The 25,945-nt window shown below is 41.1% G+C and overlaps 1 protein-coding gene across 7 annotated transcripts in view; it reads left to right on the top strand.

The window, feature by feature from the left end:
• Positions 1-23,041, top strand: part of ELF2 (E74 like ETS transcription factor 2) — a 62,576-nt gene extending 39,535 nt beyond the window's left edge. For 6 of the 7 annotated variants that reach the window (XM_037897220.1, XM_037897219.2, XM_037897218.2 and 3 more), the window contains 6 exons: positions 2,373-2,486; positions 6,695-6,868; positions 12,087-12,173; positions 18,446-18,638; positions 19,113-19,463; positions 21,322-23,041. In XM_037897220.1, coding sequence (XP_037753148.1) covers positions 2,373-2,486; positions 6,695-6,868; positions 12,087-12,173; positions 18,446-18,638; positions 19,113-19,463; positions 21,322-21,949 — 1,547 coding nt within the window. In that variant the 3' untranslated portion in view covers positions 21,950-23,041. Of the gene's footprint in view, positions 1-2,372; positions 2,487-2,812; positions 2,913-6,694; positions 6,869-12,086; positions 12,174-18,445; positions 18,639-19,112; positions 19,464-21,321 lie in introns of those variants that run through there. The other variant, XM_037897223.1, reaches the window with a different exon arrangement.
• The last annotated feature ends 2,904 nt before the right edge of the window (positions 23,042-25,945 follow it).

The following is a 25,945-nucleotide window of genomic DNA, read 5'->3' as shown; positions in this document are numbered from 1 at the left end:
CAAGGTGGGCCATTTCCAGCACAAATCTAGGTATTCTCCCCCCCCCCCCCCGCCAACACCTCCACCCCAATATACACATTGTAAGGAGAGTGATCACTTTAGATAAGCTATTACCAACAGGAGAGTGGGGTTTTTTTTCGGGGGGGGTTGGGGGGGGAGAAGGCCCACCTTGATTATCATACACATTGTAAGGAGAGTGATCACTTTACATAAGCTATTACCAGCAGGAGAGTGGGGTGGGGGGAGAGAAAACCTTTTGTAGTGATAATCACCCATTTTTTCATGGTTTGTGTGTATAAAAACGTCTTCTGTACTTTCCACAGTATGCATCCGATGAAGTGAGCTGTAGCTCACGAAAGCTTATGCTCAAATAAATTGGTTAGTCTCTAAGGTGCCACAAGTACTCCTTTTCTTATTTCTACTTATGACTGACTGGTGGAAAGTTTTACCTATTGAGTGTGGGGGCTGAGCCATCAACTTCTGTATAATGGAAGCTTTTACACAGAGGTTTGTTTTGCGTGTGTGGGGACAGTGACAGTGCAAAACTGGTCAATTTTCATTGCTGCTCTTCAGAATACTGGACACCGGTGAAACTGGCAGAATCATGTCAATTTCAAGTTGCTGCTGCTTGGGAAAATGTTAGCAGGAGCAGCAGCAGAGGCAGGAGGGTCCAAAAATAGCAGCCATGGGAAGGTGGGGAGGGTAGTGGAGAATTCCTTCCTCCTCTTCTTACAGCGGCTAAGGTTGAGGGGGGATGAGTAAGTAGTGGAGACTATTTCAACTCACAGCAATCTGGATGCTCTGGAGTGGGCTTTTTTTTTTCCTTTCCGGCTGCTATAGAGTAGTGATGGAACATCAAATTTACCAGGCACCTACTACTCCAAAAAGATAAGCCCATAACTAGAGTCCAGGATCAGTTCCTTCTTAGAAATGTCAGTAGCCAGCTGATTGGGGAGCTAGGTTTTTCATCAAGGCACTGCATTGTCCCAGGGCCTTGCTGATAATGCCCTTCTCATATGTGCTTCTGGACTAGTATGTTTAGTCCTTTGGCAAGTAGGTGTTTGGTATATTTCTCAGTCCCTGCCTTTTAGTAACATTAACTGGAGACCATGCTAGAAAGAGACCTTATTCCCCCCCCATGTATCACATAACTTTGTATATATCTGAACAATTTATTTTTCCTGCACCAGATGTAATAGTTCATAGTTTGGGTATTTTCCCTACTTTTTAGTTAAGTGATGTCAGGTTGTTCACCAGAATGTTTAGTAATTGGATAGGTGTCTTGAAGTTCCAGTAGAGTTACTAGTTGAATCCTCTTTAGTTCATTGACGCTGGAGATAGGTGACTCTGCTTACTCTAAAGATAGATTCACTCAGACATTGGCTGCCTTGCAGGAACGATTTAGCTTTGAGCAGATTTCCATAAATGGAAAGAGTAACTGGAGAGGGACAGGGTACCTTGGTGAGAGTGTCAGTGTGTGCAACAGGTGTTTATGTAGTTGCTGGTTTTAAAAACCTTGTCCAAGGGAGAGGAGTAGAGAATTGGCCTTGAATGTAGTGATATTTTAAACTTAAAATTCAGCTTGCTTATTATTAGAAAAAATGCTATTGCTGTGCTCATGTTAACACACGTGTCCTGTGTCAAGGTATAATTTGAAATGTATGCTACAGCTAGATTTAATTTTAAAACTTTTTGTTTAATAACTTGGTGTTTGCAAGATTTAAGTTGAAAGCGAAACATTTAGTAGTTCGTTCTCTCTTACCAGCTCTCACTTCACAGCGTAAAGCTGCATAGTAGAAAACTGCTAACCCCCATCTCTGTGAAGTTGTAGTTAAGGTGAGGTAATAGAACATAGAATCAGATAGATCTGTTATGCAGACTAAATTTTTTGTTGTTTACCTGTTCTGCCCAAATGAACTGAAAACATTACTAGGTGACTCTTGGGCTTTAATGGGACAGTGCTTGGCTATGCATCTAAATAGTAACTCCTTGTGTAGACAACGGTTTATCTATAACCATCCTTATTAAAAATCAGTTTTTTCTGGTTTAAAATTAAGGCAGAAGTCAAATCTCAAAGGCCTATCTTGTAATCCCTTAGTTACCTACCAGGAACTGTATTCTCACTGACTAACCAAAATCCAGTTTAAGAAGTGGGGACATTGGTTTCTAGTTGCCTTTGATCTATCTAAAACATGTTTTATTGTTGTTAGCGTGAAGCCCTTGGTGTAATGACATCTGTCAGATTTCTCTTGGGTTTCACCTTGTACAACACAATTCAAATATATGTTGAATCATGTAAGGAGGTTGTATTACAGCACCTGTGACCCTCTTATAAATAACCTTGTATGATTATGTTTTGTATTATTTTGCAGTGGAAGCATCAGTTCATGGCAGCAATGTGCACTGCACAGATAAAACAATTGAAGCTGCAGAGGCTTTGCTTCATATGGAGTCTCCTACCTGCTTGAGAGATGCCAGGAGTCCTGGTATGTCAACCACAGTTGCATATTGTATAAGATCTTTCTCCCTTCACTAATTTAATAACCAGATTTACAAGGAGCTTGCTTATATTGAGGACTGTAAGATGTTAAATACATTTTTGTTTTCTCATTTCAAAACAATTGTTTGATTTGTTTTAGTTCCCCAGGTTTGTGAGAGGTTTTATTTGGTGTCTCTGTCCTGAAAGGGATATACTCCTAACAATTTTCACCCTTCTGAGGGAGGGTCTTGGCACATTAGTTAGTTTTAACGGTAGGATAGCTTTGAAAAGTCTTTGCCTAACGCTTATTTCCTTGCAAAGCAATAGGCACCGTGGTACTTTTATGAAGTGACAGTGAATTCTTCCTTCAGATGGAATGTCTCACTTCTAGAAACTTTCTCATCCTAATGAGCTGAGGCTCAAAAGCATTGAGGTAGTTCTAAAACCGTTGTAAATAGTGCTTTCTGTTAGACATGGTCCATTCAGTGTCCATGACTCTTTAAATAGGTTATCCCTTCAGTCACACACAATGGAGATACATGATGATTTTTTTCTCTTTTATAAAGGCTAAAGTATGACATTTTTAGCTAGATTTATACATAAAACTTTTTTGGGCGTAAAAAATTGCAGACATGAAACTTACACCAGTCAGCTTTGTTTCTAGTTTGTTTCATAAATTGTTCTAAGCCTGACCCCTAATTTGCCTGATAGAGAACCAAGTTACATTCCTGCAAGAGAATTCCAGTCTAACTTTTCCATTTTATTACAAAGGAGACTAAATCAGACACAGAAGGCGTGGGTCTAATTTTCAGAAGTGCTGGGTATCGAAGACTCTCGTTGAACTCAGTGGGAACTGGGGGTTCTCAGCACCTCTGATGTATCTTAGTATAATTACACAACCACACAAACTACATTAAAAGAACATTAGTGAGGCTGCAAAGTCAAGCACTCAAAAGTTAGGAAATGCCAGAATGTAAGTTGTCGATGCCATATTAATTTGGACCCCTTGTGTGTATATGTTATGATACAGTCTTTATGTGGTCATATCATTACTATTTTTTTTTGCACAGGATGGACCTACTCTGGAGATAAATCAGGGTTGTATAATGAAGGAGTCTGTTGTCTGTAGGACTCCTGCTTCATTTGTTGAAGAAGTTGGAAGGTGTATAGCTAGTGAGGCAGAAGATTGTAGGAGATGAAAGTATGATCTCATGGTTAAGGCAGTTGAATGCTGCCCTAGATAATTGGATTCTGTCCCTCCCTCTGTGATGCTAGGCAAATCACTTTAACCAAACATTTCACAGGTGTTCACTAACTGTGTGTTCCTTATTTTCTGGGTGCCTGACTTGCAACCCTTTGGTCTGATGTACAGAAGTATTGAGTGCCCACAGCTGCAACTCACATGTATAGAAGCTGTGCTTTGAATATATAAAATGCTATATAATGCTAAGCACTCTGAAAAATCAGGTCCTAGGCATCTCACCTAGGGCACCCAAAATTAGTGGATACTTTTGACCTTAATCTCGCTGTGCCTCAGTTCCCCATCTATAAAATGTGGATAACCATACTTCCTCATGTCTACGGCGTGTTGTGAAAATAATTTAATATCTGTGAAGCACTCAGCATAATGATGAGTGCCATAGGAAAGCCCACGAAGATAATTCTGTCTTTGGAGTTGGGTTTGAATAGTGTACAGTAAGTAAGGCATGGGATCGCTCGTTTAAACAATACATTGAAACCAAAATATTGAATAGCTGCTTATTAAACGAGGACCATTCATTTGGTGAACTGAATGACGCAGGGATCTTGTGGAAAAAATAGCATGTGGTCATAATTAAAGACTGTATCATAATCCCTATGCACATGGAGGCCTAATTAAGATTGCTCTCTCCCTGCCCCCAGGGTCCTGGTCTCAGTCTACTCCCCTCCCTCCTCTGGTTCTGGCTCTTGTCTCCTCTTCACTAGAAGAATAGGGCAGTTTCCGCCTCCATGCTGCCTGGGCCCAGCAGGTGAAGCATTGAGTGCACAGGAGAGACAGATTCTCTGACCTCTGTTCCAGTGGCAACTCAGCTGCAATTGCAGGGAAAGTCCTGCCGGAACCCAGGCTAGAGCATGCTCAGTGCAGGTGGAATCTTCAGGGAATTTAACTGTGAAGCTCTAGCAAGTCTCTACTGAGTTTTGTGAACCACGATTCTTGAGGTTTATAACTTGGCCAAATTTGGGTGTATTTTCACAGGAACAGAAAAGGCACGTCCCTGACATAAAGTCGTCCCCCACCCCTTGCCAAATTTCAAGTCGCTTTTCCAAAGTGGATGAGCACAGGAGCTACGAAAACAAAAAAGTTGCCAGATTTTTTTTTATATGGACAAAACAGCATATTTCCCCATAGCCTTATTTTTGGAAATGACTGAATTGCTGTGGCTGAAATATTCCCAAAAAATTCAGCCTGAGCTGGACACCTGGCATGAAAATTTCAGCCCAAATTGTTAAGAGTTTTGCAAAGTTACAAGCATCTGAAAACAGTTGGAAAGTGTGGGAACCTTAATAATAAGCACTGCTCTGAGCCCCACCTGTAATAAAGACAAATGGGAATCTGTCACATTATAAAGTTTGGATACTTGGTGAATGTAGAAATCATTTGAATGCTTGGGAAAGAAGCCACTTTCAAAAGATGTGAGATGATTTTTTTTGTTCCCTCAATTTAGGCCATTCTAAAATCAATTAAAAATATTTAACACAACTTGGATATTTTTTGTTTAAATATGTATATATCAAAAGTGTAACTCATTAATTGCAACTTGACTTTGAATTTTGTTTTTGTGGTTGAAATCCAATCCATAGTAACATATCCTGCAAAAACATAAGCATGTACTCAACTTTATGCATGTGATTAGCCCTGTTCCCTTCATTAGGGCTGCTCATGTGTAATTGTGCATGAGTTTAAGTGTCTATGGGTTTGGGGCCATAGTTCTTAGTAGCTAAGTTTATCTCTTTTTCAAGTACTGTAATAAAATTTAAGGATTATAAGTTTCTCATGAGTTTTGCTATATTTTAATGTTTGCTTGAGAAATTTTCCTATCGTGTAAATATATAACAAATGTATAGTTGCCCCCTAACTCTATTAGAGTCCTATTTAGAACAGTTACGGCTCCTTGGCTGAATCTGTATTTATTAAAAAAAAATGGATTTCCAACCAGGTAAACCATAATGACTCCTTTGGAGACATTATGTACTATATAGTTTGTTGGGTGATATAATGTAGCATACAACCTGTGCTAGGGGGTGATACAAGTTATACATGAAAATCAATTAATCAAGTGAGGACAATAGTTCATGTCCAGTAGCTGAAAAAAGGTAATCTGGCTACTTTTAATAAATAACAAAAAATACTTATAAGCCTGAATGTACATTTTAGATGACCAGTCTTCAAAAATTCACCAAAAAACGATTTTTGAAATACATGTGCAAAAATACAACTAAAATTGTAAGCTAATCTCTTTTTTTTAATATGCTGAATTTTAAACAGTTTCATAGTTTTAAGTGGGGACAAAGGGGACTCCTATATGCATGTGTAACATTTTGATTAAACTTAATGGTGTGTTGAGTTCTATGGTAGTTTGTAATCATGGATAAGTTATAAACTTATGAAAATAGGAGTGTATGATAGAACTGCTGGTGGGCCATTAACGTCAGTAAATATCAAAATGCCACATCTTAACTCCTACCCATTTTTGAAAAAGTTAAATTTGGGCTTTAAAGAGGAACGTGGAAAGTTTCACTAGTACTTAAACGTATCTGATTTAAAATGCAGCCATTTATCTTTCACTTATTTTTAATATTGTAGAATGCTTTCTTACTATGTTAAGAAAGAATGTTACTGACCTTGCAGCAAACAGTTTAAGTCTCTAGTCTTATTTCTGCCCTTTAGACAAGTTGCTGCTCCCTCTGATGTGAATAGCAACATTCTTACTGACTTTAGTGAGACCTAGATTGAACTTTTAGATACCTGTCCTTGCCATATGCCTAATAACATTGACTTGTATATGCATGTTTTGGGGACTGGATAGAGCTCCTGAGTGACAAATTATGTAAAGTTTGCATGATTTGGTCCCTGAATCTTAGGTCCCTTCCAGGTTCTTTGCTGTAAATAATTTGATTTACGACATAATAAAGGAGCTGGGTAGAAACTTTATCTTGTGCATTTTTTTTCTTTAGTGGAAGTCTTTGTCCCTCCATGTGTGTCAACCCCAGAGTTTATCCATGCTGCGATGAGGCCAGATGTGATAACAGAGACTGTAGTGGAGGTGTCAACCGAGGAGTCTGAACCAATGGATATGTCTCCTGTTCCAACATCCCCTGATATCCGTGAGCCAATGAAAAAGAAAAAAGGTACACATGACTTTTATTTAAAGTAAGAGATTTTAAGCATATTTTATCCCTAGTCCAAAGTATTGTATGCAGAGTTTCTGGTTCAGGTGGAGATAGTTTTGACAGTATCCCCACTCATATGCTAATGTGTACAAAGTGAACTCTGAGCTGTGAGCGTGCAATAAAAGAAGGGGGAAAGCATAAGCAAAAGAATATGGTTTGTTAAATCATAAGAAAAAAGATTGAAAAAATAAGGATAAGAAAAGGAGGCAACGCTGGAAAAAATTAAAGGATTCAAGACAGAATTTGTTTGTAAATATTCTCTGGAATATGTATAATTTCTTCCATAAGTCACAAAGAGTATCTCAAATATAAATAAAATTCTAAGTTTTTTGAAACATTTTAATAGTTGAAACCTGTGAAAATCTTGGTGTGTTAGACATTCTTGCTTATCTAAGGGCCCTTTTAAAGATACTGTTTTTAATATATGGTTGCCTTAAATACCATTTCAAATAATTCCAAATGCCACATCAGAAACAAGTTCAGGCCACCATGAGAGGAAATGACATCTGTATAAATTATTGCCTGGGGTGGAGAGGGGGGTTTAAGAACTGTAGAATGCACATTAGCGCCAGGTGTTTCATTGAAAGTGTTTGTGGGTGGGTCCTTGTGACAGGGACTTTATAGGCTGAAACATGCTCCTTTTCCTCCTACTAGGGCTGAGGTTCACAGCTCACACTAGATGCTAAGGCCTGGTGTACAATTCACAGTTAGATTGATGTAAGGCAGCTTACATCAACCGAATCATGTCAGTGTCTACACTACAGCCATGTCCTTCCAATGTAAGTGCCCCAGAACACTGAGATAATAACTCCACCTCCATGAGAGGCATAGGGCTTATGATGGTGTAGCTAGGGTGACACAGTGTCTGTGTAGACACTCTGTTACTTACATGGGCTGTTAGCTCTCTTGTCATGGCTTTCATGGAGCTTTCATTTCTCCAGCAGAAATGGGATGGGAGTGTGAAATTGACAAGAAAGCTGGGCAGCTAGAGCACAACTGTTCCCCGCTTTCCTGGAGAGCTGGGTAGCTGGAGCCTGCTCACAGCTGGGAGCCAGGGCAAGAAGCCCAGGAGGCTGGGTGCCTGCTCCTGGCTGTTGGCTGTCTTGTCAAATTGACAAGGCTGCCCGACTCCCAGAGGGGGAAGCGAGGGGCTGAGAAGCCGAGGCACCTGGATCCCACTCCTGGGGGCAAGAAGCCACGGGCGGCTTCCCCCCCAACCCCTCCACTGCACTCCTAGCAGGGAATGGGGAGGTGAGAAGCCCCGGGCGGCTTCCCCTGCTCCCAATGGGGAATGAGGAGCTGAGGTGGGGTGCAGCCTGCCAGGAGCCCAGTAGCCTGTGGGGAGCTGCCAGCAGAGCTGAGAGACTGGACTTTCAGCTCCTCACACTGCCTCTCTGAGGTTGGTGGAAGCACTGCCGGTGAGGACACGCATCACGGACCCAAAGAGGGTAGTGTGGCTGTACGTCGACCTAATATAGGTCAATTTAAGATTTTAGTGTAAACAACACCTAAGACACTGTAGTTGAACTTCCAGTAGTACCTCCATTTTGCCATCATTAGCTGTGGCTTATTTTCTGAATATAGTAGTAAGATTGTTCTTGCTGTCAGCACCATGAGGAGAAAAATAACTTTGTCAAAATCCAAATGCCATAATGAGTTCTGCAGTAGCTACAACAATACTCTGTTCAGCCATTTTGATGCTTCAGATATCCAGTGAAAAATAAAATCTACAACCCTCCAAAATCTCTCTCTATCAAACAGCCAGATTTACCGGAGTTGGGTCATGTTACTAAAGCTGTCTTAGCAGTTAACCTTCAAGCAGGCCACGTTTTTGGTGCCAGTAACTTGAATGTCTAATTGTTGGTCGGAAAGACTGAGAGCTTGGCTACACTTGCTAGGTAGAGCTCATTAAAGCAGCCCCGGGCGCCCTAGCTCACTACCCGTCCACACTGGCAAGGTACGTAGAGTGCTCTGACTCCACGGCTAGGGCGCTCCTGGTACTCCACCTCAGCGAGAAGATTAACGCTTTTTGCGCCTTGGCTGAAACGCCCGGGCGTCAGTGTGAACGAGATGTTGCATTACTGAGCTCTGATCAGCCTCCGGAAACCATATGACCCATAATCCCCTTAAGTCAAGTGGCCACTCTTGTCATTGTTTTGAACTTGCTGTAGGAATGCGGGTATGCCCTTTGAAAGCTCCGTTTCTGACAGGCGGCATGCTTATCTGCTCTGAGACAAAGCAACCATTAGTGTGGAATGCTGTGTGTGAGAGAGAGAGGCGGGGGACAGGGGTGTCTGCTGCTGTCTGAACTTACAAGGCAGCATGCTGACATACTCTCAGCCCCCCCCCCCCCAACCCACTCTCTCTCCTCCCACATACACACACCACACTCCCTGTCACACTCCACCCCACCCACCCCTATTTGAAAAGCACGTTGCAGCCACTTGAATGCTGGGATAGCTACCACAATGCACTGCTCTCTCTGGCCGTTGCAAGATCTGCTAATGTGGCCATGCCAGTACGCTTGTAGCTGTCAGTGTGGACAGATTGCAGCACTTTCCCTACTGCGCTCTACGAAGGCTGGTTTAACTCAAAGTGCTCTATATCTGCAAGTGTAGCCATGCCCTTACACAACTGCAGTGCAGCCAATTGTGTGTGTGCGCCTTTTGGGACTTTCTTCTTTCCACAGAATGTCTCTGTCTCTTCTTTCCACTTTTTCATTTTTATTGTTTTATTTTTTTAAAAAAATCCTGCTTCCTCTCTGAATTTAGTAGTTTAGCTGTTGCCTCGGTTGAAGCAGGCGTGACTAAACCATAGCATCAGCAAAGTATTTTCCTTTAAAATTGTGCCTTCAGTGGGCAGTAATCCTCCTCAGTATATGTCTTTTGTAAATATTCCATTATCACTATAAGCTTCAGCTCCATTATGTGACTAACTGGACTCTAATTTGTAAATTTTTTAACCATTGCATCAAATTATAAAATCCATAAATCACCAATTTTAAAAAATAAATACAAGAATTAAATTATTAAAGGAGGAAGCTACTTTCTTGCTTGTTTGCTTGACACCCATTGATGAAGGAAATGCTACTCAGCAGGGGAATACATGAATTTGGAGAGTTGTACAGTTTTAAGAAGAGTTTTGTATATTTTATTTAATAGAAAAATGTATGTAGCAAATGTAAATCATCTTAAAACACTGAAATTCTCCAAACTCATATGCATCTGCTAAGTGGCACTGCCTTCAGAGGACGGCAGCAGGCTAGACTTCCCTGTGGCAATTAGTAAAATAGCAGTTTTCATTGAGGCACCAGAATCATTCACATATATAGAGATGCTTCTGTATGACAGAGATTTCTAAAGATTTACAGACAAAAAGTACATTAAGATGGAGGACACAGCAGTAGTTTAGGATAAAGTACAGTACAGGGATAAAGCGGTATAAATCCAAGGAGTTCATTATGGCTAACTTAACAGAAATGCAAACATGGTATGGAAATGCAGAGTTAAGGCATCCAAACAACTGTAGCTCCTTCCTGAAGTGATCTTTATGATTAAGTAATTTTAATGTTTGTGGTCCCAGATTAGAGTAAACAGACTTTTTTAAAAACACTTTTCCCTAACCTACTATTGTGTCGCTACCAGACAGAGTTATAGTCAAAGAGTAAGTTCTATGATTTTTGGGAGGGATCTGCTCTATTTTTTGTACATTACAAAGAGTTTGATACCCTGCTTTAAGTGCATCCGATGAAGTGAGCTGTAGCTCACGAAAGCTCATGCTCAAATAAATTGGTTAGTCTCTAAGGTGCCACAAGTACTCCTTTTCTTTTTGCTTTAAATGTAAGACTCAATTCTGCCTTAACTATGGAACTGCAACTGGCACCTCCATAAAAGTACATGTTGTTAAATTTCAGTGTTTGATGCACAATACTTTTCTTCAGGAGTAATTTGTGTTCATGTTACTAAGATATAAGAGGTATTGGTTGAAGTTTTCTTTAGCCTTGAACAGAAACACAGACTCTCTTCAGCTTGCTGACCTAGGGTGAGATCTTCACCCCTTGCTCTGGCCCCTTTATGCTGAGTTAAAGGGTCATAGAGTGGCTCTGAAAGCACCAAATCTGGCTGGGGAAGGATTCCCTTGGCACAAGAACCTGAGGAAATCAACTGTAAAGCTGCCTTCCTAGGCCCCCCCATTGCAAGCCCTCCTGTTGGGAGCATTACTGGGGGCAGGAAAGGCATGTCAGGGCATGGCCATAGCATGCACCACTGCAGAGATTTCAGGCAGGGGGATCATAGGCAGCCACGGAGAGGATGCTATAACTTAGGCCCCAAAGGCTGTCTAAATAATTCTGAGAGTCACAAAGGAAAGCAGCCCAACATCAAGAAAGTAGAAAATTGGCTTACAGTCACCTTAGCTCCCCCTCTGCGTGCGCTGTGAGTTTGGTGCTGCGCCTCTTAGAAGTACAGCACAGACTCTCGCTTCTAGCCCTTTAACGGACAAAAGGTTAAAGAGAAATGAAGGGATGTAGTACTTCATGTTTTGACCTCTGCTTCATTGGTGTCATAATGTTCTTCTACTATAAAATGTGTCTCTGCTCCACAATTGCATAGTAATGAAGGGATTTTTAATGTAAGAGCTGTTTTCCATATAGGTTAAAAAAAAAAAAAAAGTACAATTTCAATGGTCAGATTTCTTAAAAAATTGTTTTCCTTATATTTATTAATCTTTTTGTAAAACAAATTAGTTCTTCTGAAAGGAAGCATAAAATACAATGGACAAGATATTTAAATTAATATAGCAGTAATTATTACTGACATCAGACCAAAGGAATGCAAACTTGTAAGTGTGTTAATTTTTATGTTTAGCGCATACCTTATATTTAACTCATCTGGAACTGAGTTACGTTGACTTACGAAATCCACAATCAAACTTAGTATTAGTTTGTGACTTAGTGTTGTGACTTGCAAAATAAATAATCTTACCTTATAATAATATAAGATTTTAAATTAGCCTACTTGATAAAGGCCTATTTGTCCATACAATGTAATAAGGGAAATAACATGAGAAACGTGAATTACCACTCAGACATAAGATGTTAATTATTTCTATTATATGTATGTCTTACAATTTTCTTTTTAAATGTCACAGTTTATGTTTAAATGTTTAAATGTTACAGCTGGCCGTAAACCAAAGACCCAACAGTCAGCCATTTCCAATGGTTCTCCAGATTTAGGTATAAAGAAGAAACCCAGAGAAGGCAAAGGTAATTTCTTCCATGTATTAAGTCTTAAAATAATGTAGTGCATTTTATCTAAAAATCCCAATACATCTTTCATGCATTGGTACTAAATACATATTGTAAAATACCAAGATTTGTAAATACCTTGTTGAAGTCAGCGGAGCCAGAATTCCACCCCATGTTTTAGTATGTGTTTGTAAAGGGTCTAGTAAATTGAAGCCTTAATTGGGGCCTCTAGGTTTTACTGTAATATCAATATTTAATAATCCATAACAACTGCCGTTATGGTTATTTTCATCTGAAATTCTGTTTGCACATATTGACTTCACTTCATGCTGGGTGTTGTGCTCCCTGTGGGCTTGTTGCTGGACGCATGCTTTGTTACACTGCCACTGGAGAGCCTGTGGTCAGGCAGAGCAAGCAAGACAGTGTGTCTGCACTTACGCTGTATAATAATACATTTAAGGACTCCCTGTTGAATGTTCAGAGAAGCTTGTTGCATTAGTAGTGGATTCACCCTCTGCAGTAGCTTAAATATACACAAGGAAGTACCCTGCCTTAGCAGTAGGTTCAGTGGTTGGCTTAACTAGGTGGAAAACTAATTATTATATATTTTCTTACATCACAAGGCTTGGTTTTGTGTCCACAAGGTGAGGCAGGAAGAGAATGCCTTTAGTGTGAAGTGTTTTGGCCCTGCGAGGCAATGCTTGTCAGTGCACGACCACCATCACCTATCTGTGTGTTTGCATACGTGCCCCTGTGTTGCCAACTGTCACTACCTTAGAGCCTTCCAGTTGTTCTTTCTTGACCAATTGGTCAGAAGAGCCATGCTTTCACCATCAGTTCCACTGATGCATAGAGTATCCTTCCTTGCTGCCCCTTCCCTCCAGTCAGCAGAAAGGTGGTGGTAGTAGGCATTCACAAGTTGCCTCAGAATCAGTATGTGATATATCAGATCTCCCTCCAGTGGAAGACACAAAACATGGATGCTTTTGCTGCTTACTAAACAAAAAGTGGTTTGGACTTCTGCTTGTGGCATAAGGAAAAGATCACCCTAAGTAAGGGATACTGTTTTCTGAAGCAAATACTCACCAGCAACCACACACCACACAACAGAACCACTAACCCAGGAACCTATCCTTGCAACAAAGCCCATTGCCAACTGTGTCCACATATCTATTCAGGGGACACCATCATAGGGCCTAATCACATCAGCCACACCATCAGAGGCTCGTTCACCTGCACATCTACCAATGTGATATATGCCATCATGTGCCAGCAATGCCCCTCTGCCATGTACTTTGGTCAAACTGGACAGTCTCTACGTAGAAGAATAAATGGACACAAATGAGACATCAAGAATTATAACATTCAAAAACCAGTCGGAGAACACTTCAATCTCTCTGGTCACTCGATTACAGACCTAGAAGTGGCAATACTTCAGCAAAAAAACTTCAGAAACAGACTCCAACGAGAGACTGCTGAATTGGAATTAATTTGCAAACTGGATACAATTAACTTAGGCTTGAATAGAGACTGGGAGTGGATGGGTCATTACACAAAGTAAAACTATTTCCCCATGTTTATCCTCCCTCCCCACCCCCCACTTTTCCTCAGACGTTCTTGTCAACTGCTGGAAATGGCCCACCTTGATTATCACTACAAAAGATCCCCCTCCCCCCTGCTCTCCTGCTGGTAATAGCTCACCTTAAGTGATCACTCTGGTTACAGTGTGTATGGTAACACCCATTGTTTCATGTTCTCTATGTATATAAATCTCCCCACTGTATTTTCCACTGAATGCATCCGACGAAGTGAGCTGTAGCTCACGAAAGCTTATGCTCAAATAAATTTGTTAGTGTCTAAGGTGCCACAAGTACTCCTTTTCTTTTAGTTTCTTTATGTTGAAGAAGAGAAAAGGAGAGAAATTCCTGTACACCTGTCCGCTAGTACAATTGGTAGCAAAGGTCTTAACCAAACTCAGGAGAGACAAAGGTTTAGTGAACTTAATAGCAACATACGGGATGAGACATGTATGGTTTTCAGCTCTAGTGTAGTTGATAGTGCAAAATCTCCTCCTTTGGAGAATGGGCATAGATACATGCTCTGTTCTAATCCAGGAGTCCCCTCCTGTTTACCTGGTTCCTTATCAGGGTAGAGCTCTAGAGGCCTGGTGTTTGCGAGCAGGTGTCTGGGGGAGAATGGGGGAGGAGTAGTGTGACCAAGGTAAGTCTGTGGTGAAAACCACTGTAAATAAATCATTTAACTTCTCTGCAGTGTCCTTATGCTCTTTAATTGCTCCCTTTGCTTGTTGGTATTCCAGTGAACCCCATTGATTGTCACAGATTTTTGGTTGCCCTTAAAGAATACATTTGTGTTGTGTTTTGGCACTTCGCATTTCAACATCCTCTTAGCCCTCTTAATTTCCATTAAAATTTAGCTGATGTAGTTTGTTCCTTTCTACTGGCTTCACTCGAGCTGGCTTTTCATTACTTGAAGAATACTTTAGGGAAGTGACCTAGTTCTAGGCCTTTTAGAGAACCTGTTTCTGAAGAATGTCTAAACTCTTGTCTCCTTGAGTGTTTTCTCTACTGGGGATCTCTTCTTCTTTAGTTGACCAATATTTTGAAAGTTTATTTTTCTGAGGACACTTTTCTTTGAGACTGACTCTGCTTGTGTCTCTTACCCCATCTTTTATATTAAAAACAATTCATGTATCTTGCTGGGTATTGGCTAACTTAACATCTGTCAAAATATTTAGTCTCCAAGAATAAGAATTCGACAGTCCTGGAATTTTTAAAGAAGAAGCAATTACTTAACCTGTAATTGTACTTATTTGAAGGGGTCATCTCACAGGATTCTCAATTTCCAAGATTTATTGGGGAGAGTTCTCTCTCCCCCTGAGCCTGGCTAGATGTATATTTTGTTTGTCTGGGCTGTATTGTGGGGTTGTTGTGTATTCAAGAGTTACTTGCATGTTTATGGTTCGTTTTTACATTTGGTATCTTTTGGGAAACTCCTTACACAATTCAGCACTGACAGCAAGGTTCTCAGGGACTAGCAGAGTGACAGCAGATGGTGTGCAACCAGTTTCATATTGGACTACAACTGTCAAAGATTATATTATACATATAATATGCACACAAAGATGTAGACTGATTTACTCGTGCATCCCTGGTGCTTTGAGCTGCTGTGGTAGTGCAAAGTAGCTGTAAACGTGGCTTAATTGGTCCCCTGAGGAGTCCTTATGGGGAGGGGGGGCGGCGGGATCCCTAGGTGGTAAAGAATGACTTAGAGGTCATTGGAAGTATTTTGATGAAACAGTTTTTCTTGAAAACGCTGATTTGTTGAAACTGAACCGTTTCTGTGAAAACAACTTGGTTTTGACAAATCTTTCTTGAATCACAGATAGGGTTCTGAGTCATTAGAGCACGTTCATAGCTTTCCAGTGAGATACAGCATGTGTGTTAGCCCTGGAAGGACTTGCCCTATTGGGCTTTACCATTGTGACACTTCTGTGCAAAGAAAACCTAGTTTAGATCATTTAAAAAGGTTTTCAGGCATTATTTCATCTTCCTCAGAGGTCTATACGCTTGGATTCACTAAGGGATCCTGGCTTTATAAGTGAAGGGATTAAAAAAATCCCATTGAAATGTTTTAAAATTTATATTAAATATTAACAAAAACACTATTTTAGAAAATATGTAATAGCTACAGAATATGCAGTGGTATAATCTAGTTGTATTGGCACTCTTTTGGGATGATCTGCCACACACTTTGTGATTAATATGGCTATCCCAAACTCCTGCTGATGGAAATATACATATTTAGTTCAATGCAGACTATGAGGGAAGAGTGCCACCTACTGAATCACCAGTACCACTTTTTGCAGCAAAATGAGGGCCATTTCCTTTGATCTGACACTTTGTGGATCTAATGTGTTTTTGCAGGGGAAACAACAAATGTTGAAATTCTTGTTCGCTTAACGCTGTGAGGTTTTCATTTTCTCAGTGCAGAAGCTATTGCAGAAAGACAGATAGCATTGATAGCTGGGGTTTAGCATGTTGGTAATGAGCATTGGAGAAATCCTATCTGGGTGGACCAGAAGTCAATAATTGTTAAAAGAATTCCAAAGAATTTACAGCAAACTAACGGTTTAATTTTTTTCTAGTAGGAGCAATTTATTGAATTGAAAACTCATTTTTGCTTTTTTTATCATGGCAGATAGAACAGCTATTAAGTATTATATCTAAAAAACAGCACTTAGTACTGGAACTTTGTTTCCATTTCATTTGGCAAGTCAGAATAAAATGATTAGATCTGGGAGTGTCTCGGAAGTGTGGTCTCTTGGTTAGAACTGAGAACTGGATTCCTAGATTGTGTTCCTGACTGTTACTCACTATGGGAGTGATATGAATTTCATTGAAATCAGTGAGAAGTTTCACACAGATTTTAGTGCGCTTTGGATCAGGACCTGTATTGCTTTAGACAAGTCATTTAATCTCTGTAAAGTGGAAATATAAAGTGGAACTATAATAGCTTCCCCAGATAAGGGTTAGTAAATTTTAAGGAATTTTGAGGGCTGTGGCACTCTTTAAACTACCTCTAAGGGAAGTAAATGTATTTTGCAGTGCTTTTATCATAGACTTTGTAATAGTCTAGCCTCAATGATGCTGTCACCAAGTTTCAGGAGCGAATGCTTGAGTATTTGTTAATTGATATGGCAGCATGTTGCACAAACAGATTTATCCTTTAATGGGCTTTTGTTTATTTACTTGGGCTTCTGCATTCCTCCAGGATTGAAAACTTGGTCAGGTCTCAAAATCTGGGGACTCTGACTGAGTGTCCCTTTAATAGGATGGTCAGATTTTAATCTGTACTCTCATTGAAGAGCTTCCTTTTATTTTATTTTTTTAGGTGTGAGTAAATCTCAGAATTTACAAACTGTTTGAACTGTGTTTCAGCATTCAACAGTCCTTCCCCTGCTCTCCCTTCGCATGATTCTGCAGGTTCTCCTTTCTTTTTTTGACAGGTTTCAGAGTAGCAGCCATGTTAGTCTGTATCCGCAAAAAGAAAAGGAGTACTTGTGGCACCTTAGACTAACAGATTTATTTGAGCATAAGCTTTCGTGAGCTACAGCCCACTTCATCCGATGAAGTGAGCTGTAGCTCACGAAAGCTTATGCTTAAATAAATTTGTTAGTCTCTAAGGTGCCACAGGTACTCCTTTTCTTTCTTTTTTTGATGATTTGTTCACATAATCACTTCCTTCCACCTGTAATAAACAGAATGTAGCCTGTGTTTTTCCCTTCCTAGCCCCATTCTCCCAGATGGAAGTGGTCTAATTGGACCGTCCAAGCAGCTTCTCTGTTTAAATTTAGTGCAGTGCTGGGTCTTCTCTATTACATATGCTACAGCTCTGAAACCTGAGAGCATACACTTACTTAGATTGTAAGCTTTTTGGGGTAGAGACAGTGTTTTTCTTCTCTGTTTGTATACTACATTGCATAATGGGGTGTTGATCTGTGATGGCTGTGGGCTACTGCAGTACAAATAATATTACACAGTAGGGGAATGGCTTGGAGATTTAGAGGTGTTTTAGGCACTCTGATGTTACTGTTGGGAAGGTTTAGCGCAGCAATGGAGTCCAGTGAACAGGCTAAGACACCTTGTGAACACTGAACTCCCAGTAATAAAGGTGAGGGATGGAGGCAGGTCAAAAAGGTGGTGGTTTCTAGGAGCTTGTGTATGGGGATATCTTTTCCCCCTGTCCTCTGCCAAAGAAAAAGTTTGCCTTTCCTTAAGTAATCTCTCTATTCTCTCTCCTTCTCTTCCCATCACCAGACTCCATCCGAGAATGTACAGCCTATGTTCTGGAACTGCTATCTGCGGTCTTAAGAGCTGAACAGAACTCCTTTCAGAGCTTTGTTTATGTCCTCTAGGCATCCAGGAAGTGTTGGTGGTGTAGGACTCCATCACTCCCTTTCTTATAGCAGTTGAAAGCTAATTTTGGTTTGACGAGTCTCCCGCATCATGCGGCATAGCACAGTTCTAGTGCTAGCCCCTTTGAGTTTCAGAATGTAAATATTTATGAAATCTTTCCTAAATTTATCAGAGTGAACAAATACATTCACATTACAAGTGAAGGTTAGGCAGAGGATGGTATGTAATGTAGTCATTCAGAGTTTCTGTATCAGATAGTTGTCTAAGTGCACTTTTGTATGTCTATATATGGAGAGGTTTTTAATATCTTTAAGTGTAAGTTGTCTAACGTTCATATGCTTTCTGTTTTTGTAGGAAATACAACGTATTTGTGGGAGTTCCTTCTGGATCTTCTTCAGGACAAAAATACTTGTCCTCGATACATTAAGTGGACTCAGCGAGAGAAGGGCATCTTTAAACTTGTGGACTCCAAAGCGGTCTCCAAGCTATGGGGAAAGCACAAGAACAAACCTGACATGAACTATGAGACAATGGGAAGGGCCCTGAGGTAAATGAAGGAGAAGAATATTGGGGCTTTCCTTTAATTACAAAATAATCTGCAATTATATAATTAGTCATTTTAAATCGGAGACTTAAAAAAACCCAAAAAAGTATGATCATAAACATCTGACCTAAATTTTTCTATAGCTACTAGATTTTAACTCTTTACAAGAGTTAAAATGCAACTGTATACTATAAATCATAATATCTGCCATTTTCATTGCTTTTTCGTATTCCCAGTGAATATATTTTATTTTTTAAATATTTTGTATAAACATGATTTAAAAAAAAACCACAATCCAAACTTTTAAGCCATGATTGTTGAATAGTTATGCTTAGCCAGTATGTTTGATAGCTTTTTTTCCTATTATTGTAGAAATTAGCGTGTTTTTGATCTATGTCAACAAGCAAGTTTGAAATGTTGAGTCCCTATGTACATCTATCAGTGTTGTTTACTTCATAATTGTACTTTTCCTTGCAGATATTACTATCAAAGGGGAATTCTTGCAAAGGTTGAGGGGCAAAGGCTGGTATATCAGTTTAAGGAGATGCCAAAAAACATAGTGGTCATAGATGATGACAAAAGTGAATCCTGCAATGAAGATTTATCAATGTCTACAGATGAGAAGTCATTGGAACGAGTGTCATTGTCTGCAGAAAGCCTCTTGAAAGCAGCAGCATCTGCACGTGGTGGAAAAAATTCTTCTCCGTTAAATTGTACAAGAGCAGAGAAGGCAGTCACCAGAGTTGTGAATATTGCCTCTCCAGGGCATGAAACATCATCTCGTCCTCCCACCACCACTACCACTGTTCCAGCAACAGCAGCTCCCAGGTTTGTGCCACACTGTTTGTCATCTGCTGAACCCTTCAGTCAGGAAGCTGAGTTTTGTTGTAATATAGTGCCTACAGATAAGCTGGTGTCAGCCACCTTGCTAAAACAATACTTTTTTTTGGTAATGGGAGCCCAGCGTAGGTGGTTGTAAACTGGTCTCCAGTCATGAAGCCCTTAGGCGAAGATTTTCAAAAATAGGATTTTGTGGCTCCCAAGGTCCATATTTAGGCTCCTAAATAAGTGGACTGATTCTTCAAAAGGGCTGAGCAGCCTGCAAGTCAGTGAGACTGACCTGCTAAGTACTCAGCTCGTGAAAAATGAGACCACTTATTTAGGAGTCAAACTTTAGATTCCCTTAATTTAGAAAACTTTGGCCTTACTATTTAAACCAGTGGTCCCCAAACTTTTTCCATCACACCCCCCTTACCAATAATGGAACCTGTCTGCACCCCTCCTGGGGGCTGTGGTTGGGAGCTGGGAACGGGGCCAGGATTAGAGCCACCGCTGTGGCCAAGAAACAGATTGCTCCTGGGGCCCGAGCTGTGACTGGGGGTGGGGCTGGAAAGGAGCTGGGGGCAGAGCAGGGCTGCGTGGCACTCCCTGTCTGCCCCCCATGTGGGCTGACACAGGCCTTGCTGTGCCCCCCCCCCCCGAATGTTCTTCCATGCTGCCTTGGGGGGCGCTCCCCACAATTTGGGGACCACTGATTTAAACAGATTTTGTTTTTAAACATAACATTTTTGAATTTTTTGAGATTATCAAAATAGCATTATTACCGGATGGAAACTGATTTACCAGTCTAGCTTCTGGGACTAGAGCCCATTGCAAGCATCTCATGATAATGTCTCATCATTAAAGCTATGTTTTAGTCATGGGTGTTTTTAGTAAAGGTCATGGACAGGTCACGGGCTGTAAACAAAAGTTCACGGGCCCGTGACCTGTCCATGACTTTTACTAAGAATACCCACCGTGACTAAAACTTGGGCAGGGGCGCTCTGGGGCGGGAGCGGTCTGGGATGCTGCAGGTGCTGGGGGAGGTGACCTGGGACCCCTGCTGGTGCTGGAGGAGGTGGGGGCCAGGCTGCAGCACCGCCGGGACCCCCACTGGTACTGGGGGGAAAGGCCGCAGCAGGCAGCCCGGGACCCCCGCTGGTGCTGGGGGAGGGCAGCGGGCTGCATCACGTGTCCTCTGTTGGTACTGGGGGGAAAGGAGGGTTGGCGGGGCTCCCTACCCGGCTCTGTGCCCCTGCAGCTCCTAGGCAGTGGAGGTAGGGTCAGGGCAGGGGCTCCTCTGCTTGCTGCTCCTGCCACAAGCGCCGGCTGCCGCAGCTCCCATTGGCTGGGAACCGCAGCCAATAGGAGCTGTGGGGACAGTGTCTGTGGGCGCTGGTTGCATGCGGCGCGGAGACCCCCCACCCCACCCCTCCGCCGCCTGGGAACTGAAGAGGGGCCTCCAAACCCAGGTAGCGCCCCCTCCCCAAACCGCTGCCCCTAGCCCTGAGCACCATCCCACACATCCAAACTGCCTGGCACGGGCAGTCCCTGGGCCAGCACCAGCCGCTACAGGGGTCACGGATTCCGTGACCTCTGTGACAGATTCGCAGCCTGCTCATTATGCTGCTGCTATCAGAATGCTTGCCACCAGACTCATTTTTTAAATAATCTGATGATTTATTTAACTGAAGAAAAAGGATGTGAATGCTTTTTCTGATTGCTGGGTGTATCAAAAATGGTCCAGTTTTCTTTTGGCACAACTCCCTGTAAATCCTGGGATTTTTATCCCTTTTAATTTTTGTGGTGACCTGACAGCTGTTTTAACACAATGAATGTATATACACATATATTAATCTTTCAACAGGACTGTTCGTGTGGCGATGCAAGTGCCTGTCGTAATGACATCTCTGGGGCAGAAAATTTCAACTGTGGCAGTACAGTCAGTAAATGCAGGGTCGCCATTAATAACCAGCACAAGTCCAACAACGGCAACAACCCCAAAGGTAGTAATCCAGACAATCCCTACCGTGATGCCAGCATCTGCTGAAAATGGAGATAAAATCACAATGCAGCCTGCCAAAATCATTACCATCCCTGCTACGCAACTCGCACAGTGTCAGTTGCAGACAAAAACAGGCCTGACTGGGTCAGGAAGTATTAACATAGTCGGAACCCCATTGGCTGTGAGAGCACTTACCCCTGTGTCGATAGCTCATGGGACACCAGTAATGAGACTATCAATGCCTGCCCAGCAGGCATCTGGTCAGACTCCTCCCAGAGTTATTAGTGCAGTCATAAAAGGGCCAGACGTGAAAACAGATACAGTGGCTTTAAAACAGGAACGTGAAATGAAAACACTGCAACTTGTGCAAGAAGAAAAGCCAGCAGATGGAAGCAAGACTGTGACGCATGTTGTAGTAGTTAGTACGCCCTCAGCCATTGCCCTTCCTGTAACAATGAAAACAGAAGGAATAGTAACGTGTGAGAAATGAAGAAAAGGCAGTTACCAACATGGATTTTCCTGACGTTTATTGATTGAGCATTCTGACAGACTTGGGGTGGGGTGGGGGAATGGACATGATCAAGAAGGCAAAAATGAGAGTTCAAAAATGTAAACATACATGCGTATATCAGAGACTTACTGGAAATTAACTAACTGTCCCATGTTTCAGTGGGAATTGAACCACACATTCATATGCTGACAGAAAACTGCCTCTTTCAGTTGGGAAACAACTGAACCTATGAAGAAGGAAAATTATAGGGACTGGACTGAAAGGGACCAAACAGTTCACTACGATATCAAGTTACACTAAGACCTGGAACACTAAAATGAGTTCTGTGAGAGGCTTGTCTTGGTTTAATTTTCAGGGGGAGAGGAGTCTCATTGTTACAAATGGCAAATCTGATGCATTTTTGTATGCATACCAGCAATTACTACTGTGTGCGCACAGTACTCAACTGGTGCTATGTGAAAAACTCTGCTACTAGGTATACTAGAATGTGAATTAAAGGAGAGGATTAAGAGCTTCTAAAAGAAGACAAAGAGACCGAGAGGGATTTTGTATCATACAGCTTAAGCAGATTTAAAATGAAAGCCTTAGACTGATTTTCAGTTATCTTTCTTGAAATAAGCTAATGGCTTGTTTGTGTAAAGCTTTTTTATTAAAACAAATTTTTTAAAAATCTTGTACCTAGCACAGTATTGTTATAGAATTACATGTAACATATTTTGTATGGTAGTTAAAGTCTGTCTAAATTTCTTAATTGTGGACAAAATAGCAGCAGGCTTTTGGCCTTTTGCTGTAACATGCCTGTGTCACTCACTTAGCCTTGACATCTGTGCATACATTTCAGTTTCAGCTCCACTCTGTCACTTGAAAGGTCACGCTCAGCATGAATTTTTGTCAGGTAGTTCTAAACCTGTACAGTTTCTTAGTTGAAGTTAAGAGGGAAGTACCAGTGTTCAGAATGAACTATAATAGTTTGTATATTCAACATTTGAAGTATATTCTATTTTGTTGTACTCTTGTTTCAAAGTGTATTCAAGTAGGTTTTACTGAAATATAGAAATGAAATTTAATTGATTTTGGTGTGTTTGTTTTTCTTAAAAAAGGAAACAAGAAGATAACTTGTTTCCCCTCTGTCCAACTACTTACCTGCTTGTTTGATATACTGCGGTCACCAGGCTAAGAGGGCGGTGACACGGTCAGGTAGTTTGGAGCTCCCTTATACTTTTGATGGAAGAACTCTGCTCCCTTACACATAGTGTTGTGAGGCAGGTCGTCAGAATAATTGGCAATTTATTTTTTAATCTAATGACTGCTGATGGACATGTGCTGTGTAAAATCCGCTGTTGGCAGAGTACAGCTGATGTTACATTGATTCGATTGAACGGAATACTTTTGGGTAACAGCATTAAGTGGTAGCACAGCAGTTATTATTTACTATTTTATGTAGTGCCCAAAGTATTACTAAGCACTTTTACACACTGATAAGACAGTTCCTGTTCTTAAGATCAGACACGAATGATAAAACTGAGAGGAGACTGGGGACAACAAAGGTTACAAAAGGAGAGTGTGGTTACTTTGGATAGTCATGTGCATGCCTTCAGGATTCTGTTATATATAAATGAATTGCAAAGGTGTTTTGGAGGACCTGGTCTGTGGGGCAGTAGATGAGGCAAGGGAAGATGGAAAAGAGTGGGTTAGGATGCAAGTGGAAACAGGAGGGTGAATGATAAGGACATAACACAGGGACAAGTGGGGCTTAATCATAATGTGAGAACTAGGAGTGGCTGAAGGAAAAGTTAAATTCCCTTAGGTTCATTGCAGGAGGTTGTGAAGAGTATAGATTAGTTAGTACGCCTTACTCACACTGCCTCCTCTACCACCTCTCTGGGCACTTTTTTCTCTGGCTTAGACACATAAAAAATAATAAGGAAATATCTCCTTTTATATGCCACTTTCATCTTTAGCTCTCCAAATGCTTTACCGAACCTAGATGAATGTTATCCTCATTTTACAGAGAGGGAAAACAGATTCAACACAGTAGTAAGGAATAAAACACTCCATCAAGCCACCTGTCCATGCAGTGCAGTATTCTGTCTGTGATAGTAGCTAGTACTCTACACTTCAAAGGAAAACAGTGTAAGAATCCCAGAGTGGCTGATTATGGAACAGCCTGACCCCAGGGGAAATTTCCTTCCTCATCCCCATCAGTCAATGGCTGGCATATGCCCTGAAATATGAGGATTTATATTCCTTATAAAGTTCTGTGGACGTTCATTATCCATATACATGTCTACCAGTGCCCATGAATTCTACCGGGTTCCTTATCTTTTATCTACCATTTATATTATATACCTCTATCTTGTCCCTTTTATTCATCTAGCCTCTTTGCTGTAATCATTTGTCCTTGTCCTTCTATTTCTGTCTTTTATGAGATTAAGTTGTTAAATTCTGTTGTATATAGATTCTTACATTGCGCTCATCACTATTATCTGAGCACCTTCCAGTAGTTCATTAGGCTATATGACTACAACTGTCACATGTTTTGTTCTCTCATTCTCTCCTCAGGGGGAGAACTGTATCCAGTGGAGTGTCTTATTTTGTGGTTTTGTTTTTTGGTGACTTGCCCAACGTCACATGCAAGACAACAGCAGAGACTTGAATGGAATCTAAGTCTTCTGACTCCCAGTCAGGTCTTTTATACACTGGATCACATTGACTCGATTCTTTCAGTTGCTTATGGGGGAGAAGAAAATTGGGGTGACAGTTTGTTTCAAATTTCCGAGGAGGTGGGTGGAAAACAAAATGATGTAACAAAATACATGGAAGCTTTACAAAAAAGAGATCTTAGGTTATTCTGATTAAATGCTATAGGTGATTCTGGTGCTGCAGTCAGTCAATAACAAAAGGGAAAAGGTATTTTTCAACTCCCTTTGAATAATTGAGGATTTTGCCAACACAGGGCTGTCAATCGTCTGATTCAAGCACAAGTCTGATGATTTCAGGTAAGGTTTTTGTGTCTGAACAATCTATTTAAAAATTTTTTTCTGTCACTTGTTTCCTTTGTGTGCTACTGGATGTATGAAATTCCAAATGAACCTTTTTAAGTGAAAGCCCTCTTAGACCAGAACCAGAGAAAGAACCACTGCAGGGTGTGAGAAACAGCCTGTGATCATGAGCATCATTGATTTAGTGGAAGTAACTGTTCAGAGAGTCCTAATTTTGCCCCTCAATGTCAGTGGAACCACTGTGCACACACAAACAGTGGAATAACTTAGTGGCTCATTTCCCTTTTTCCCACAGAAGTCAGATAGTGGTGATCAGCTACAAAGCCTGTTCTCTTAGCAGGGTGGAGAGACTGTATTTTCTGGTGACGGGGTTTGGGCAAGCAGAAGAAGTTCAGCAAAAAGCATTTATTAAAATTTGGGGCTTAAGCTTAACTTTGGGTTTTGGCATGTCTCACTGTCCACTTTGTTCGTTCAGCTGATGTTTTAAACTTTTGGTATTGGCAGGAATACGTAGCAGAGTTCTGTATCCATATGAGAATTAGACCGAAAACAGTGGTTAGAGGGGGATACTGCTTGGTTATTACAGTTTGAGAGCAGAGGGCTGTACAGACTCTAGATTCACTTAAGCACAGTCTGAGTTTATAGTCTAGAGAGCTTGTGGATCAATAAAGGAGATGTAAAGAGAGGAAAGCTGCACCTTAACTAAAAAGGCCAGCTAATCCGGGTTGCATGTCTGTAGGGGGAAGTAGTGAAGGAGAATGGAGTTGTCAGGCCAGAACCAGGACCAAGTCAAGCCCTTCAGGCAGGAAGAGATGATACAGAACCCAGATTGACTTCATACAGGTAAGCCAGTGGGTGGGAAGCATAAAGTCTGCTGTATAGTGAGCACCCTCTGAATATACTCACAGTAGAAGAGAGGTTTGAGAGGCAGAGAACTGACTCAGGGAAAGGGTGGGAGCAGCATTCAGTGTGG

This window comes from Chelonia mydas, chromosome 4 (genome assembly GCF_015237465.2).
Source record: "Chelonia mydas isolate rCheMyd1 chromosome 4, rCheMyd1.pri.v2, whole genome shotgun sequence".
NCBI classification, from domain to species: domain Eukaryota; kingdom Metazoa; phylum Chordata; order Testudines; family Cheloniidae; genus Chelonia; species Chelonia mydas.
This window is presented reverse-complemented; position numbering and strand designations above follow the sequence as displayed.